Genomic DNA, 17,491 nt, shown 5'->3' with positions numbered 1-17,491 from the left:
CGCAGCTTTGTAAGTTTGCTTTAAAATGCGTGCCTGCTACTGTAGGCATGGTCCTTTTGTGTGCAGCACTCTGGGACCATTCAGTCATTTTCCTCGCCACAAAAATCTGCTGTTTCTCTTTGGATGTACAAACCACATTGGCTGTTGAATTTGTTCTCAATAAATCACTGCCGTCATCAGCCTGGCGATCTGGGACAGTGGCAATGTCAAGCTCTGAACAGAGTTTAGTGCGAGAGATGCACACACAAAGACAGGGACAAATGACTACACATGAGTAATTTTGGGGCACACACATATGCACTGGCACTCAAATAAACATAAAGCAGGCACAGACACTCCACAGAGGGGCCCTGGCAACAGACGTGTCTCCAAGGGGAATGTGGTGAAAGCGAGGTGACAGGACAGATTGGTTCTTTGCCTCACTGTGAGAGACCATCTGAGCCATGCCGATAACATCACTGTAAAAAAAAAAGGGCCCTCACTGAGGGACCACTGTCTGAGAAATGAACAGGGTTCAAATGTTGTGATTTCCTCAGAAGTACACAGGACATGAAATCATGTTACCTGGAGGAAGGTAACTGAGCTTTATAAGTGTGAAAAGTTATTAAATTGCATGCACTGCAAGCTGAGGCTATTTAGGTAAAAAAAGTTATGAAAGACAGAAACTACTAAATATAACATGCACGTCATGACATATAAACAAAGGACACCATGAGAAATAAAAACAGGCTGAGGTTGATGAATTTGGCCCCAAGGTCTGAAAGACTTTAAGGGAGCTCTTAGTATTGACCCATCGCTTTGACTGCACACAGGCCATCAAACACAACTATTTTATTAAGTCTGGGGGAAGACTGTGGCCCTCAGTGGCTGGAGCTGTGGCACAGGCCAGGGTAATTTGGTACAGCCTGGCCGCGGTGATTTCTCACTCTATCACACACTGCTGTAAATCCTGCGGCCCCTCCAGGGTCCAATGAAAGAGAAGCACTTGGGAAAGAGCTACTTTAATAAAAGCCTTCCTAAACTTAACCATAAGTGTCAGGTACAGGAGAGCAATTACACCGCAACTGCTCTCTCTCCCATCCTTGTTCTCACTTTCCCCTCCCCCTCTCGTATCGTATAGTTAACAGCTCCATTCTTTGTTTTCTTTTACTTTTCTGCTCCTTTTATTAACACATCCCCTCCCCACTCTCCTCTCTCACCATTTTTTCCTCATCTCTTTGAACTTACTCGTGTTGAAAGAACTCCCCCACATATTTTCACTTTTAATTGCGGCCCATAATTACTTTCTCTAAGGTGAATAACCTGTGCGTAGTGAGCCACCCACGTGCCATTACCTGTTCTATCACCTCAGACTTGCAAAGGAAGCAGTGGCACCAGATGTGACCCCTAAATCTTCCAAATGAAGAAACTCGAGTAAGCTCTCCCACATGCATTGTCCATCATCCCTAAAGCCAGCGGTGCCTGATGCAGCAGCCTGCTCATCTCTCACTGAACACTCTGCTCCGAGAGGCAGCCAGGTGACCCCCTGCTCATCTGAGATGTAGTGTAAGAATATCTATCGGCTGTTCAGAGGTCAAGATTACACCTGTGAGTAGGTCCAGGCCTAACATTTCAGATGAATATTTTGAAACTAATCCCAGGGATGAAAAGTCTGATCTGGACATGAAAAATGAAAATTTCAGGATGTGCTTAATTTTGTAGAATTTCACATTAATTGTAACCATATGGGATCATAAATAAAACACATGTTAGGTTAATCAAATTACAGAGCTAACATTAGGCTGCAACTGTTTTAAATGTTTCTTAATCAGCCAATTATCTTATTAATTATTGATTTATGGTTGTGGTTTATGGTTTTCAAAGATGTGGGCTTCTTTAAATAATAAAAACCAACAAATAGTTTCATTTGAGGGGGCTGAGCCGAAGCCAGTGAACATTTGGCACATCTGCAAGATTTGTTTCAACAATTCATCCATTTTAAAAAAACAAGCCACTATTGAAATACTTCAATATTTCTTGGAATAATTAAAGCACTATTGTGGGTATTGAAATATAAATATATTTTGGGGTTTTCCATTGTGAGTTGGAAACAGATATTTAAGACACAAATGTTTCAGAACCTAGTCAAATAAAACCATAGTATCATAATGTGATAACTTACTGTGTGTGCCTGTAAGTTGTGTAACTCTTTTTAATATTTGCTTGAAATGATAAAAAAGTATTGTATTCATTATGAATGGTTACTGTACCTTTCGGTGTCTGCTTTCAATGTCTGAGCTTTGCTGTCAATCCCAGGGAAACTGTTCATATCCACATAGCCATCATTTTCATTACAGGCAACTGTTGTGCGGTTTGGATCCTCAAAAAATTCTGTCACAGTGTGGGATCTGGTCGGCCTGCCTGGGATCTGGATGTTTTCATAGTCTGAGCACATGGCTGGGATGTTTTCATAGTCTGAGGTGTCTGCACTGGGGAAAGAGATGGAGCGCGGTTTGGTCAAAGGCAGAGGCATCACAGAGCGGCGAGAGCGCTCCTCAAAGGACTCCACTCTGGAGACGCCCCTGCCATAAGCTTTGAGGTCACCTTTCCTCCTCTGGTGGACATTGTCAAAGACAAAGCTAGACGGCAGGTCTGAAAGACGCTGCTGCGGGTTCACCAGGTGGGACTGAAGCTGAGGTGAGCTGCCAGTGCTCCTACGGTCCAGCTCTATAACTCTGCCGTGGTGGCTGGACTCAGAGGAGGAACGTGAAGAGCGAACACTTACATCACTGAATCCCTTAGAATCTGTCTTCCTCTTGAACTTCAGTGCTAAGAAACGTTTAAAGGAGGACTTCTTCTTCTTAGGTATGTCACTGGGTTCATGTTGGATCAGCAGGGATGGGGAACTCTTGGTGACTGGTCTTTTAGTAATGTATGCCAGCTCAAAGGGCGGTGGGATGTCCACTAGAGAAGTTGGTGTAGAAACACCGCTGGACGATTGATGGCTACGCTGGGAGAAGCTTCCAGAAGAGGTTATGACACATGGGAGGGAGAGGGTATCATCTTTCCTCCTCATCCTGATCTCATCCTTCAGAGATTGTTTGATTTCTGTTGGGGAAGTCAAGGACAATTCTGGACCCTCTGCAGACCGTGAGTATAACAAGAAGCGGCGAGAATTCATTGACGGGATCAAACAGTTGACCCCTGGCTGCCGTGAATGGTTGAGTGGTTCACCGTTCTTATTTAAGGCCACTGTACAGTAGTCATGAGTCTGGTACTCTGTCCCTGTCTCTTCTGGTACAGTTTCTGGGACATAGCCTGTAATTTTTCCAGAATAAGAGCGAGACCGTGTGACGATAGTTTTCCTATCCAGTGTTACGAAGTTCTCCCCTTCTGAGTCAAATCCAGCCTCTTCGTAAATATGCTCTTCACTCTCGGAGTCTGTGTTTTCATAGTAAGGCACAATATGGCAGTCCAGTTCCTCAATGTCTTCTTCAAAGGCCTCAGTTGTGTGGGCAAACACCACTCTGTTAGTGAGCTCTGGGGTGCGACCTAGGTCTAGGTCTGCTGGCACTGTTATGTTGCACAACCTAAGGCGAGGCTGACAGCTTTTTCTCTGGTTGTGGAAGGCCTGCTCTCGTTTGGCAGTTCTCTCTTTAGCACTTTTTCCTCTGATTTGTTTCTTTTCCTGTTCTTCCTCTTCATCATCGTCACCTATCTCCACATAATCCTCTGATGAGACACACTCCTGCTGCTCAAAGTCATCCGCGTTGGGACAGAGAGAATCATCAATGTCTGCATACTCATCTGCTGACTCACTGTCTTTTGCTTTGTCTTTGTGCTGAATTGACAGCTCGGTACCCTCCTCTGTCTCGCCCTCTTCTGAGAGGGCCTGCTTATCCTCTAGCTTGTCCACATCATCTGATGACACATAGTAAGGTTCCTGGTTAGAAGCACCTGGCGTTTGCAGTTCACTTGAAGGTTTGTCATCAGTATCATCCTGACTCCACTCTGGGTCAGCAGTGTCCGTCATATCTCCCGGGACAGCTTCGATGACTGAATAAGGCCCAAACACATCCTCTGTGCTGGATGTGAATCGAAAACATCCGGAAAGATCTTTTGTGGCCCGTTCTGGTTGCCATACCTCTGTATCCCCTGTTTCAGCTGGGTCACATGACTCACATGTATCACTGGCATCATCCGTGGGGCCAATCACATCGTAGGGATACTCCTCGGTTAATGTTGGAAGCACGCAGAATCCAAACGCAAATCCTCCAGCTTCCACCTCAGTCTTGTCTGTGAGTAAGTCTAAATAGTCCTCACTTCCATTATCACTCTCCTTATCACTCTGACGGAGAGTTTGATCAGAGGTTTGCTCGTCTACGTGTTCATCAGAGAGTCCTGTAGACTCACAGCATATTTCAGTCTCTTCATTAAAACTCTGTATCTCCTCTTCGTCCTCCTCTAAAGCTTCATTCTCTGTTTCAGTCAGAAGAAGAGAAGGCGTTGACGTCATCTCATCGTCGGTGTGATCGCCACCTTCAGGCTGGTTCAAGTCATTGTCAGTGTTTTCATCTTCGGTAGTGTCGACAGTAGAAACATTGTCTCCTTTGACTGTTTCCTCAGAGCCTATACTGTCTACATCACCCTCATTATCTAATATGTCTGCTTCTTTCTCTGTTCCTTCACTCTCTCCTGTTTCCTCTGTATTATTGTCTCCAGTGCCATTAGCCTCACTTTCCTCCTCTTGGTCCTGATTCTCCTCGACCATCTCATCGAGCTCTTCAGTATCCCCATCAGAGTGAGACAGGTCTCCGTTACTGAGGCTCTGTGAGGGGCAGGACTCTCCCTGTGGGCAAGGCTCATACAGGGGTCTTGGTTTGGGGGCAACAGGAGGTTTTGGACCACGAAAATGGGGACACGGCCTGGACATCAGCTTGGACTGTACTTTGATGGTCAGATGACTGATCTTTGGCTGAGGGACTTGCAGTGGATTTTGAAAATCTGTAACAAGGAGAGTGAGAGATCATTTAAAAGCTGTAAAACCACACAAAAAAATAATAATTTCATATGACCCAGGGGTAAACATGTGAGCCCTGTTTCTGTGTAGAATACAAAGAGGAAGACCAGACCTACACCGCAGTCGGTGACATACAGAAAGCTGCAGGGGACATTATCAGCAGGAAAAACAACAGAGTCACAGGGTACTTACGGGAGGAACAATAACATCTCTCTGTCTGGGGAAATGACACGTAGGTTGTTCTCTTATAGCAGGAACGGATGAACAACGGATCAAGGTTTTAAAGATAATAATTTCCACAGATTGAAATGGAAAACATAAGGGATGATTACAGCACACCTCTTTTCCTAATTTTGACACTGTGCAGCACAAATTACTTTTAATTTAGACTAAACATCAACCTACTGATTCCACAAACATCTGTCTGTGTCTGTCTGTAAGCGGAAAGCACATCCTGAAAACTGTTCATCTTATCGACTTCATATTTGGCATGTCTAGTGCAAATTTCCAGAGGAAGTGCAGTGCCAAGTTTGGTGCGTTTTGACTTTAAGATCGTCATCGCAGATAAACCAGGTTAGATGAACGCAGAGTTTTCTAACTTCAATCTGCACCATAGACTGTTTATAAAAAGATATTCACACAACATCCAGCACACAAACAACAAAAAGTGACAGTAGATCGTAGAAAAGTTTCATGATGACAAGGAATCATTCTAAAGCAGCTACGGGGCATTAACACAGGGCAAGAGAATAGACCATTCCAAACAGGAATGTTAAGAACGTGCACTGCACTAGTTAAAAACTGTGAAGTCATTAAAAAGCACTGCCTACAAAATTTGGAATTGTCATGAGACACACCCACACTTAACAAAGTGTGTACACCCCTTGTCTCTTCCTGTTATTTAGTACCTGCCCTGACGCACATCCTTTTAAACCCTCTATGCACTTAGACTCTCTGAGTGTGTTCACTGTCACCTATCTCGTTGGACTCTCTGGACATTGGTCTGAATTTTCTCATTGTCATTCATTCTGCCCATACTGACAGGTACATATTTTTTCCTCTGTGAATGTCACCACAGTCTGTGTTCCAGGTTCTCCTCCAGCAGACCCTAACAGGACTCCACACAGGATGTCAAAAGGGGAAGGACATTAACAGCATGGCCCCTCATCACTCCTCCATGAACCTCTCCAGGAGTACCCATTTTTCACAACACAAATGGACTTCCTTCTTGTCATTCTTCCCCGATTCTCACGAAACACTCTCACACTGCCTGATGTGTATGCACACATACACACACACATACACACACACTTTTGGGGGGGGGAAAGGTCTTTTAGAGTGCGTCAAAGAACAATAAAACTGCAAGAGAAAACAAGGGTCCCGCTCTGACAAAACACCCAACTGCAAACAACAGGATATGAATTATGCAACAAGAATTCAATTAAAACAAATGTTTCTAAAACAAAGGAAGAGATACACACAGGGACCTTGGCTTTGCCAAAACTACAGGATATGATTTCAGACCGTGTCCTGAAATGTCACCTGTCAAATCTAAAGAAAGAATTGTCTGAATCTGTCTGACAAAGGAGTGGGAAAAAAAATTGGATTCAATTATTGAGAAAAATGACTTTCTTTGAAACATCTCACAAGAAATCACAAAAGAAAACCATCTCTCAACTCCTTTGTTTTGAGAAATATACAGTTTGCAGACAGGTGACCTTCTGTATTGAACAATGGGGTTTGTCTGCTTTCACAGATTATAATCCCAAAACCAACCCCAACCATAATCCTAGAACAGAACATATTTATTTAAAACCATGCACATTTTGAACATTAGAACATTAAACATCTGACCAGTGCAAACTCTCACTGACAGCAACTGAGACCAATGTTAATCTAAAAATCAAAAAAAAATAATAATCTGATGGGGGAAAAGCATCTGAATTATATCCATGAACATTTCAGCAGTTCAACCAGTCTATAGCTGTGTCAATAGTTAATTATCAATGACATAACTGGTATCAAACACTGCACCAGTGTTGGATAAGAATCGGCATTTACATGTTAAATATGTGGAAAATAAACAGGTGACATGTTTTCAGACAGAACTGTGAACATGAATTAATACAAACACTTTCTTCTGCTGTACAACATTTTAAAAGTTTCCTTTCTGGGCTTTTCAACACGAACATTCACAACCAACCTGCGTTCATTGTGGGACATCATCATCCACGGGATCCGACCCTTCTCATGGTTCCCTCTCGCAGAGTCCCTCCGAACAACGTGGTGACTTAATCCAAACACACTGCGGGGAAGTCAAGTTGCAGCGGGAGAGTTGTAGAACATTTCTTTCTCATGTTTTTTGGAATTAGAAGAAGACGCATGTGTTTCTGCAGAGCGAGCTGCAGAGCTCCGAGGCGGCGTGTATCTCCAGTGCGGATGCTACATGAGACTGGTGCGCTCCTGTGTGGAAACGGGAGGTGCTGCTGGGCGCTTCCTGAGGCTGGACTACAGGAGACAGCGCGGACCAAAGTCACTCTGTGTATGTTTCATTTTTTTTTCATTTTGCAAAGCACGTCGTTGCATTTCAGCTACTGCACAGACAGCACCAGTGGAGGACTATTCTGTTTCATTTGGTCACTCTTTTGGTTCTGGACGCTGCTCCACAGATGCGCAACCGTGCCATGTTTTGATTTAGAGGGAAGAGGCAAGGCTGCATACATAAGAACAAGACCAAACCCAGTCAGTTTGGGAGATTCTTAAATATGAGGCACAAGCACTTACAGTGTTTCTCTGTGTGTCCTGAAGCTGAAAAGTTAAGACCCATGTTACATGAGCTATTGAATGGTGCCATGACATATTTTTTTATTCTTGGAATGATTGGACCATAATGTCTCTGTATATATTATTGTCAGCAATGAAGCCAAGATTTGTATCAGTGTTTTCTCCAACCTGTTTTCCTCACACATTATTTCCTGGACCAGAACAGTATATAGAGTGGTTCCTAAAAGCAGTTTCCAAAAACAGTTTCTCCAGGACACCAAAGCTTTTTTGCTATTGGCCAGGGCTTCCTGGCGCAGCATCTGTTGCATGATTGAATGAATGCAACCCTTTAAAAACCTTTCTTCATAACAGGAAACCGCTCTCCCTGTTTCCTGCACAACAGGCAACACTTCCTTAGCAACAGATGGGAATGGTTGCAGTGTTAACCCCTTCGCTTCGTGCATGTGCACAGCCATGATGGTTCGAGGAACAGACAAGCCCCACTCACAGCGGTCTTTCAAGGACAGACACACCTTGGGCAACACACCGGGAGGCTGGGATCATTGCCCACTTGGGGTCTTTTGATTTGACAGCCCTCAATGCTGGTTAAATGCTCCCACATTGGGATGGGAATATCTCACATTTTCTCATTTCTCTTTTTCCTTCTCTTCTACTCTCCTACACACTTGAAGGTCAAACAAAGCAGCAGACCTCAGGGATTTTTTTGCAGGAGAGTTGAAGTGGATAGTGATGGAGAGGAGAGGCAGAATAAAGGAATCAGCTGTGTGGTGTCACTGCGGGGCTCTGGTCAGGACTGCTGCAGCGGCACACTGACCCATACATTATACACACAGCAAAACTCCCATTCCAGATGGTTTGGTGCAGGAAGGATTAGGCTCTGCTGCAGGTGCACAGCTCTGAGACTCTGCATGGTTAGAGAGTTAATTTCATAATCCCCTCATGCTATCTTTGCACTTGCTTAAGGGTCACATCATTAAAGCTTTATTTTACTGCAGGGAATGATACATTCCTAAATTACAATTATCTACCCACTTATTCCACAAATGTCTTTCTGTCTTTCTGTCTGTGTGTCCTTCTGTATTTCTGTCTTCGGTTCTTTCTGTCTTTCTGTCCGTGTGTCTTAATGCATTCATTCCTGGCATGTGAATTGTAAATTGCCTGAGATATTGCATTCACATGTTTGGTGCAATTTGGACATGCTATAAGTTCAACAGTAATAACAACTGAATAAACAAGTGAGCAGCTCTCTGTAGCAGTCAGTGGGGGCGGGGCAGTGTGCCCTCAGTGTGTGGACCATGGTCATGACTTCCTCTACGTCCTCAGATAAACTACTGCAGTGGTCAATGGGTCAAACAGATCGTTTTGATTATTTTGTTTTTCTATTTCACCATATCGGCCTGACACAGACATTCACAGGAGTCATGGGTGCTATCCCTCCGTAATGACAACATTTATAGAATCGTCATTGTTGCTGCAATGCATGCAGAAGGGTAATTACAGAGCTTTATTTTGGAAAGTTTTGAACTTGGATCTGAAGATTGTGTCAATTACTTGACAGACCTCTAAAATAGCTGACATGCAGCTGAAAGGCAATTTGAGAAATATCACCAGTTCAGTAAATCATTCAAACAACCAAGTGAACAGCAACGAAGACAATTCAGTATAATTTTCCAGGAAGGATGAACACAAGGTTTCCTAACTTCTCTCTGCACCACTGACTGTTTATAAAACATGACAGTATATTGCTGAATGGCTTGAGGTGAACTTACTAATGACAAGGAATAATTCTGAAGTAGTTCAGGAGCATTAACAGAGGGGAAGAGAACAATCCATTCCAAACAGCAGGTTTAGAATGGGCACTGCAGTAGTCTCATTAAAGCCTCAACAATTTGCAGAATGAAATGATAGATTTCTAAATTATTGAGCTTTTCAGTAAAGGGGGCAATTATTAATTGTGAAATAATTTGCGTGGAAGATGCAACCATTGAGTTTGCTGTAGTAATTAAGCTGCTATTATGCGTAAATAGGATGCTGAGTAATGTATTTTGCAAAATGCTACAGCACCAAAACAATGCGATCACTGTGACTCAGTTGTTTTGTTTCCATTTGCTACTGTGTGATTCTGTAACTATTATTGAGTGTTGGAGCCAAGACCATTTTAATGTGTCAGTAGTAGCACATTTATAGCTGCCATAAAGTAACCTTTTGTTTTTGAATTGGAAAAACACTAAAGATAGCCCTGCTCTGGTCTTTTTGGCAGTGCCGACTGTGACTCTCAAGTGTATTCTACTTCCAACTGCCACATATGACCCCTTTTTTCTGTTTTCATTAGAGCAAAATATGTTTTGCATTTGCAGCGTGTGCAAATGGAAGCTGTCAAGAGTATTGTGCATGAGAGTGCAGAGAAGAATGGCTTGAGGAGTAAATATCCCTCCAGATGTGGCACAGACGGTCAAAACATGTTTTTGGACACAGGGACACAACATTTCCTGGACTGCCTCTGGCTGTGCGCTGCGCTCTGTCAGCCTACCTGGAACATGACTTGACAGGACGAAAATAGGGGAACAGAGGTATTACGGGAAAAACATGTCGTAATGGCAGGGAACAAACGGACTCCTGCTCCCCCTGCACTTGGCTGCACACAGTCAAACAGGAAAGGGATGAGGGAAAAGGGTCAGCAACTTGCTCCGAGAGCTGCGACGATCCATAACACCTGCTTTGCCAGAGAGTGAAAGCCGAAATGAAGCAATGTGACATCACACTTACATGCAGCTGATTACTGGAAAGCACTTGTTTCGATTTTTAACCTAATTTTGGCACAGTGTCCTGATGTGTGTCAGAAGGTTTGCACCAGGATTCATTTCTAGGGCTACATTTATACGACTGGGTTTTGGTTTAAAAATGCATCAACTGTGTTATTCCTGGCATCCACATTACTTCGTGTTAGAGCTGTTAAAACAGAGTAGTTTGGAGAAGCTGCTGGCCTCCCTTCAGAGATGGAGATGTTTGGAAACGATGCTGTAGACACCCACAACCGCTTGCTGATCGGGTCTTTTCCTTCTTGTTGTAGCCTTTGCTCATTCGTCAGTCACCTATCAACCCTCTGCCCGAAGAAAACAGCCAGAATTAACCTCAATGAGCAGTGTAAAATGGAACATGGACAATCAATTACATACTTTGTTGACCTTGTTGTCACAACAGTTGTTGTGGAGTTAAATTCAGTATTTTACAACTGCGGTGTGATATTATGGACGGGGATTAAAACGGATTTGGAGCCAAAATGTTTGTATGGACAGAGATTGTACTTTTAGTGTTTTCAAGCTAAAACACAGTAGTGTCGATGTGGTCTAAGAAAAGACACTACTCCCATCACATCGTTATGCAAATGAGTGGTAGTGTATTAAGTACAGATATTGATTTATGTGATACTCAAGTACAATCAGGCGGAGGTCTTTCACTCTTTAAAGTGACCCAAACACCCTTGTAATTGGATGGCAAAGCATTTGACTGCAGTAATGGATTGAATCATTATTGACATGATTTATTGATTCCCAGCTGTGCACAGCCAGTAAGGAGTGCTCTTCTGAGACATGTGCATTTTCTCCGAGCTTTAGATTCTGATTAAGAGACTTCAGAGCAGAGGGTATAAACAACAGGACCACAGACTTTATTAAAACGTCAGAAAACTGAAGAATGCAGAGATTATTTTAGGATGAATACAGTTAAGTCGTTTTTGACAAAGGACTGTGACAAGATAGATATTGCATTATTAAATGGAGACAGAGGAACCCTGGAAACTCAGGCGTCTTTTTAGATAAAAATAGTTTTGTGTAACCTGAGTGAAATAAGAAAAACCCTGTTGTCAGCAGTGAGTACCCCAGTCTCCCAGCAATATAGAGCACACACACACACACACACACACACACACACACACACACACACACACACACACACACACACACAGGAAGTCAGCATTTCATCGAAAAGAAGCACATACACTCTGAATTCCCCACAGAACTCCAAAGCAAATCAATTCAATTAGCCTCTATCATATTTGTTATTTGAATAATAAAGACACATTGTATTGCTTTCAAAACTGTTTGCAGTACATTATTGTGCTGCCATCATCACATTGTGGGTTTCTCCCATGCATGTGTAAGCACTTCTTTATTCTAAATGACACACAAATTTCTAAATAATGACGGAGTGCTCTTAAGGTCACATTTAATGTCTTTCAACAGGGCTGTTTGTGTTAAGTCTCGCCTGCTCTTAGATAAGGTGGCAGCACTTCTCCATCAGCAATAAACAAAGTAATACTGCTGCGTAGTGAAAGGCCATGGCTACGGCACAATAGCTGTCACACTGCTGTTAATTAGCCCAAAACCCAGAGAGTAGGTCAGACTCTGATAACAGACTCATTTGTTATTCTTTGTCTCTATTGCTGCAAAGACACTCCTCCGAGCCGCACTGTAAAAACAGTGATTTATTGCTTCAAAATAAAATTCTTGTGCTTTTCAAAATAAAGGGCTCAGTTAAAACACTACACGCAGCATGGTGTTTGGTGTGACAGATAAATGAGCACAGTAGTAGGCTTTTCACTCTGAGAGACTTGGGTTTGTATTCTCTGTCTCTGCAGGTTATTATTTCATTATTCACTCTCTGCAGTGTGTTTTTGTTTATCATTTATTAGCCTTGAACACTCACGTCCCTTGTGGCAATATAACACAAAATTATCTGCATGGGATCTGCTCAGAGTGTGAGATACGATAAACTCAGATAAGATAATCCTTTATTTGTCACCACTGTGGGGAAATATACCGTGTTACAGAAGCGATATTGTGTTTGTGTTTCGTGTTTTGCCTACATTTGAGTGAACATAGAGCAAGAGTATTTGCTTGTGTTATGATTATGTACGGCGCTAAAGCATAGAGAGGGAAAACAATAGGATCATGAAAAAAATAGCCCCAAGCCAGAATTTACTCTTCCTGTGAGTGTTTTCACATTTCTCAGCCAAAAGAGAGCGGGCGGATGCAGTTACTCCTGCTAGTGAAACACACGTCTTTGGCAGAGCTTTTTTATAGTCTCACGCAAAGTGTGTGCACACATTGTCTAACTTATGTAACAGTTTGCAAAAAAGGAAAACATTTCATTTAAAGACAGATGCAAAGCTATAAATGTGTCTGTCAGTACTGGAGGCAAATTTAACTGAAGCCAGCATTTTATACATTGGAGTTTCAAAATGAAATATCGTCCATGAAGGTTTCTAAACACATTAAAAATAAACATCACATTCTGCCCAATATTGGAACAGACCATGTGTAAAAGCTTTGATTGATTAATACTAGTACAATGACACTAACACACAAAACATCATAAGAAGAATAACATATCTAGGGGCTTTCCAACTTCTTATGACAATGCATCTTTCATCATACTGCCCCTGTGCACAGATATGAATGAGCGATGTGATTGTGTCAGCCCAGCTTGCATTGGTCTAGATAGCTGTGGAAAACACAGATGGTTGTTGCTTTTGCTTCTTCCGCCAGACCTGTGTGACCTTTTACACAAAGATAACAGGGCAGTCTCTTATCCCCAGGATCCCCCCCCCCAACACGTCCAAAAAAAAGCCAGGCCTGGCAGCTCAGACAGAGGACTTCCTCCCTCCGAGCTGTCTGATGGAACAATACCAACAGCCAGTGCCACAATCTCCCTTTTGTGTCTCCACTTGGCTATTGTTTTGGAATAATTAAGTCCTTTATAATCAAGACGCCTCACTGACGGACAGGAAATGAAAGATCTGCATTAATATAAAATTAAAATAAGTCCTTAACTTGCTGGTTGTGTAGGTTTTTTATAAATATAATCAAGGTTTTCAAATGTACACAGACAGAAAGCTTCTGCTCTGGATCATTGTGTATTGTATATGATCATTGTGTACTTTTAATTGAATTGAGCATCGCTGTTCTTTACATAGAATATGCCATGAGGATGTGGATGCTGATGATTATTTTTCTGTGTCGACCATTTGTATCCAATATCTGAACCTTCAGACCAAGGCCTAAACCATGGAGTCAACATTGGGGGGGACCAAATTTCTCTCTTATATATATATACCTTTTTTTTCTTTTTACCATAATGATAATGCATTGCGTTACATGTTATTACATTGTATTACTTGTGTGGGCACTGGGCAGGAGGGCCTTCACTGCTCTCTTCTCATCCTGTCTTCCCTTGCCAAGCTCCTGTGGTCCTATATTCTCCTCTCTCTTTTCCTCTCTCTTGCTCTCCCGTCATCTCCTCTCCTCTCCTCTCCAGTCAAGTCAATTCAATTAAATTCAATTTGACTCAAATTTGTTTTATTGTCATGAATGTTGTGAGAACTATATTGCCAAAGCATCAGGAATACATGAAACAAAACAAATACAACCCACAGAACCAAATAAAATAAAAATGAAAAAAGTATGTATGTGTGCTTATGTCCTCCTCTCCTCTTCCTTTCCTCCTCCTCCTGTCCTCTCTCCTTCTCTATCCTCTACCCTCTTCTCCTTTCCTCCTCTACCCTCTCTTCTCCTCCTCTATACTCACCCCTCTCCTCCTCCTCTCTCCTCTCCTCCATCATCTCCCCCTCCTCTCCTCTCTCCTCCTTCTCCTCCTCTGTCCTCTCCCCTCTCACATCCTCTCCTCCTTCTCTCCTCCTCCTCTCCCCTCTCCTCCTCTCTCTCTCTCTTCTCCTCCTCTCTCCTATCCTCTCCCCTATCCTCTCCTCTCTCCTATCCTTTCTTCTCTCCTCTCCTCTCTCCTCTCCTCTCTGCTATCCTCTCCTCACCTCTCCCCTCTCCTCTACCTAGAAAAGGACCCAAACGCCTTTTTGCGTCTATCATTGGCACTGATGAAAGATTGGCATATATCTTCCAGGTCCAGTTCGTCCAGCTTCCTCTGGTGCACATGACAGATAGCAACATGATTCAGCCTGCTTTGCGTCATGGAGGATCTGAGCCATGTCTTGAGCCTTCGTAGTGCGCTAAAGCTCCTCTCAGCCTCTGCTGAGGATGCAGGGACGATGAGCAGGAGCCTTAGTAAAGCCTCCACCTGGCTGAACAGACTTCGGACTTCTGGCACCATGTCATGCATAATGCTGACAACATCTGAGCTTGTTTCATAAGTGTAATTGGCTGCGAACATGGCCAGCTGTACTTGAAGCAGTTGTGGATTCAATTCGGGATACTGGTCCACAACCTCATCAATGGTTCCCTGTAGAAGCACATTTTCAAGCTGCTGAAGTTTGTGGAATCCAGCTTGATCGAACCTCTCTATGAATTGAGTATTCACTGTGTCCAAGGTGTTGTAGAATTGGGCTCTGTAGAAGGACTGGGCATCAGGATGGATATGGGCTGAAGCCTGACCAGTGTAACGCTTTGTAGGTTTGCGGATATGAGGCATCTGAATTGGTTGCAGGTCCAACTTTGTTGCCATAGCAGTTGCTTTTGAGAACAAGACATCAAAGTGTTCCTCTGTTCGCTTTTCCTGCATGCTTGTTTTTACATGGTCCACAGCTTTCAACATGCCTGAAACTGTCTGTTTCCTATGCTGCAGGGAGGTGTTCAGGCATTCCAGATCCCCCATCAGGTCCTCAGCCATTACAAGGCCGAGCACAGTGTTGCCTTTTAGAAATGCTCCATGAAGACCATTAGCCTTAGCTGACGTCTCAGATGAGCTGCTTGATGCCATTTCTTCTAGGGCTGTCAGCACTGACTCATACTGCCTTAGAACTGAGTGGATGGCAGGGGTGCGAACAGTCCACCTGGTTGGACAGAGAGGCTTCAATGAGGTGAAACCATGCTCCGATTTGGCAATTTCCTGGAATACCAACTTGAACTTGCCAGATTGGTTAAAGAAGCCCCCCAATTCATGGACCAGAGCCATTGAATCTCTCACAAGTGGAGATGATAGACAGGCAGCCTGTGTAATTAAGTTCACGCAATGTGGACCACAGTGACAGTACACAGCCAGTGGTTGTTGTGCCCTTAATATGGCTTGCACTCCCTGCCATCGTCCAGCCATGTTTGCGGCACCATCATAAGTTTGTCCTCGGAGTTGAGACAGAGGAAGGTCTAGACGCGTCATCACATCACAAGCCACCTTGGCTATATTTTCCCCTGTTGTTGATAACACCTCGTAGAGTCCCAGGAATTCTTCCTTTGGTTGTAGATCTGCATCTACAAAGCGCACACATATTGACTCCTGCTCAACACCTGACACATCCTGGGTTCCATCAATGATAAGTGCGAACTGGACCACTGGCATTGATGTTATGTCTGACACAATTTTTTTGATGATTGTATTGGCCATCAGCTGCAACAGTTCATTCTGCATTTTGGGACTGGTGAAATCAAACTGACGTTTTAGCCAGTTGGTCAGCTCTGCATCACCTTTTGCCTTGTACTTTAGAAGCTGGCTGAAATTCCCACTCTCCTTCTCATCGCCTTGAAAAGCCAGACCTTGCCGTGCCAAGTACTGCACACCCCCAGCAATCTTCATAAGATTTCTCCTTGCTTGTTGCTGCTGTCTTTCAAGCTCACGTGAAAGTTGCACATTAACAGTCTTTGGCTCCTGAAGCCTAGTCATCACAGCTAATTTGTGACACTGGCTGTCTTTATGTGCACTAAATTTCTCCAGTGCCTTCTTCCAGTTGTTAAAGCCAGTCTTGACAAATGCTGAATCTGCTTTTGATGCAAGCTTGGAATTTTGTGCTGCAAAGTATTTAGCACAATAGTAACAGAGAACACCCTTTACAGAGGGGCTGTAATGGAGCCATGTATGATCTTTAAACCACTTCTCCTGAAAGTAGAGTGTTTTATTTGATAGGGTTTGACTCGGTATGACTTTCACATTTGGATGATTTGGGAAAGGTCCAAGCTCCCTCCCTTCCTCTCCAGTGCCCTCATCATCGCCTGTCTGGCTGCTCATTCTATCTCTTTCTCTCTCACTGTCAAACTCCCTCTCCATGGGTATGATCTGAAATGCACGAGGATGATCTCATCTTAACTTAACATTAACATTAGACTGTTAAGGTTGTCATTAGTTGGTCTTCACCATTCATATTAGCTCCTTTCTCACTCACCTCCATGTCACCAGCACACACTCTCCCTGTCCTGTCACCATCCTCTTGTTCATTCTCTCTGTCCTTACTCTGAACACACCACAGTGAACATGGATGAAATATTAGTAAACCACTAGAAAGTCTAATATTTATATATGTTTACTTTAATATTAGACTGTTAGGTTGTCATTAGTTGGTCTTCACCATTCATATTAGCTCCTTTCTCACTCACCTCCATGTCACCAGCACACACTCTCCCTGTCCTGTCACCATCCTCTTGTTCATTCTCTCTGTCCTTACTCTGAACACACCACAGTGAACATGGATGAAATATTAGTAAACCATAGACTAGAAAGTCTAATATTTATACATGTTTTACATATGGGGGGGCAACACGAGTCTGTACTTTAACATTGGACTGTTATGTTATGTTGGGTGAACAAATTGCAACAGAAGCAGTGTTATGTATGCAAATTAGCCATAAGTAATTAGATTATGCACTGTTTGCTCATGTTAACAACGAATTTCAAAAAGCCTGTATACATTTTTCATTTGTCTTAATGTAAGTAATAAACTCAGTAATTTACATGGTGATATCTAAGGCGGGT

The 17,491-nt window shown here is 43.1% G+C and overlaps 2 protein-coding genes across 3 annotated transcripts in view; both read right to left on the bottom strand.

The window, feature by feature from the left end:
• Positions 1–7,498, bottom strand: part of fgd5a (FYVE, RhoGEF and PH domain containing 5a) — a 33,291-nt gene extending 25,793 nt beyond the window's left edge. For both annotated transcript variants that reach the window (XM_020087141.2, XM_020087142.2), the window contains exons 1-2: positions 7,203–7,498; positions 2,250–4,983 (exon numbers count right to left, since the gene is read on the bottom strand). In XM_020087141.2, the coding sequence (XP_019942700.2) occupies positions 2,250–4,983; positions 7,203–7,212 (2,744 nt within the window). In that variant the 5' untranslated portion in view covers positions 7,213–7,498. The remainder of the gene's footprint in view (positions 1–2,249; positions 4,984–7,202) is intronic.
• Positions 7,499–13,832: 6,334 nt separating this feature from the next.
• Positions 13,833–17,285, bottom strand: LOC138405094 (zinc finger MYM-type protein 1-like). Its single transcript, XM_069511301.1, has 2 exons — positions 16,905–17,285; positions 13,833–16,798 (listed from the first exon to the last, which is right to left on the bottom strand). The coding sequence occupies exons 1-2, from the start codon at positions 16,908–16,910 to the stop codon at positions 14,624–14,626; spliced, it is 2,181 nt and encodes a 726-aa protein (XP_069367402.1). The 5' UTR covers positions 16,911–17,285; the 3' UTR covers positions 13,833–14,623.
• Positions 17,286–17,491: the final 206 nt, after the last annotated feature.

The sequence above is a fragment of the Paralichthys olivaceus genome, chromosome 2 (genome assembly GCF_024713975.1).
Source record: "Paralichthys olivaceus isolate ysfri-2021 chromosome 2, ASM2471397v2, whole genome shotgun sequence".
NCBI lineage: Eukaryota > Metazoa > Chordata > Actinopteri > Pleuronectiformes > Paralichthyidae > Paralichthys > Paralichthys olivaceus.
Note: the sequence above shows the minus strand (reverse complement) of the source record. Positions and strands in the feature narration are given on the sequence as shown.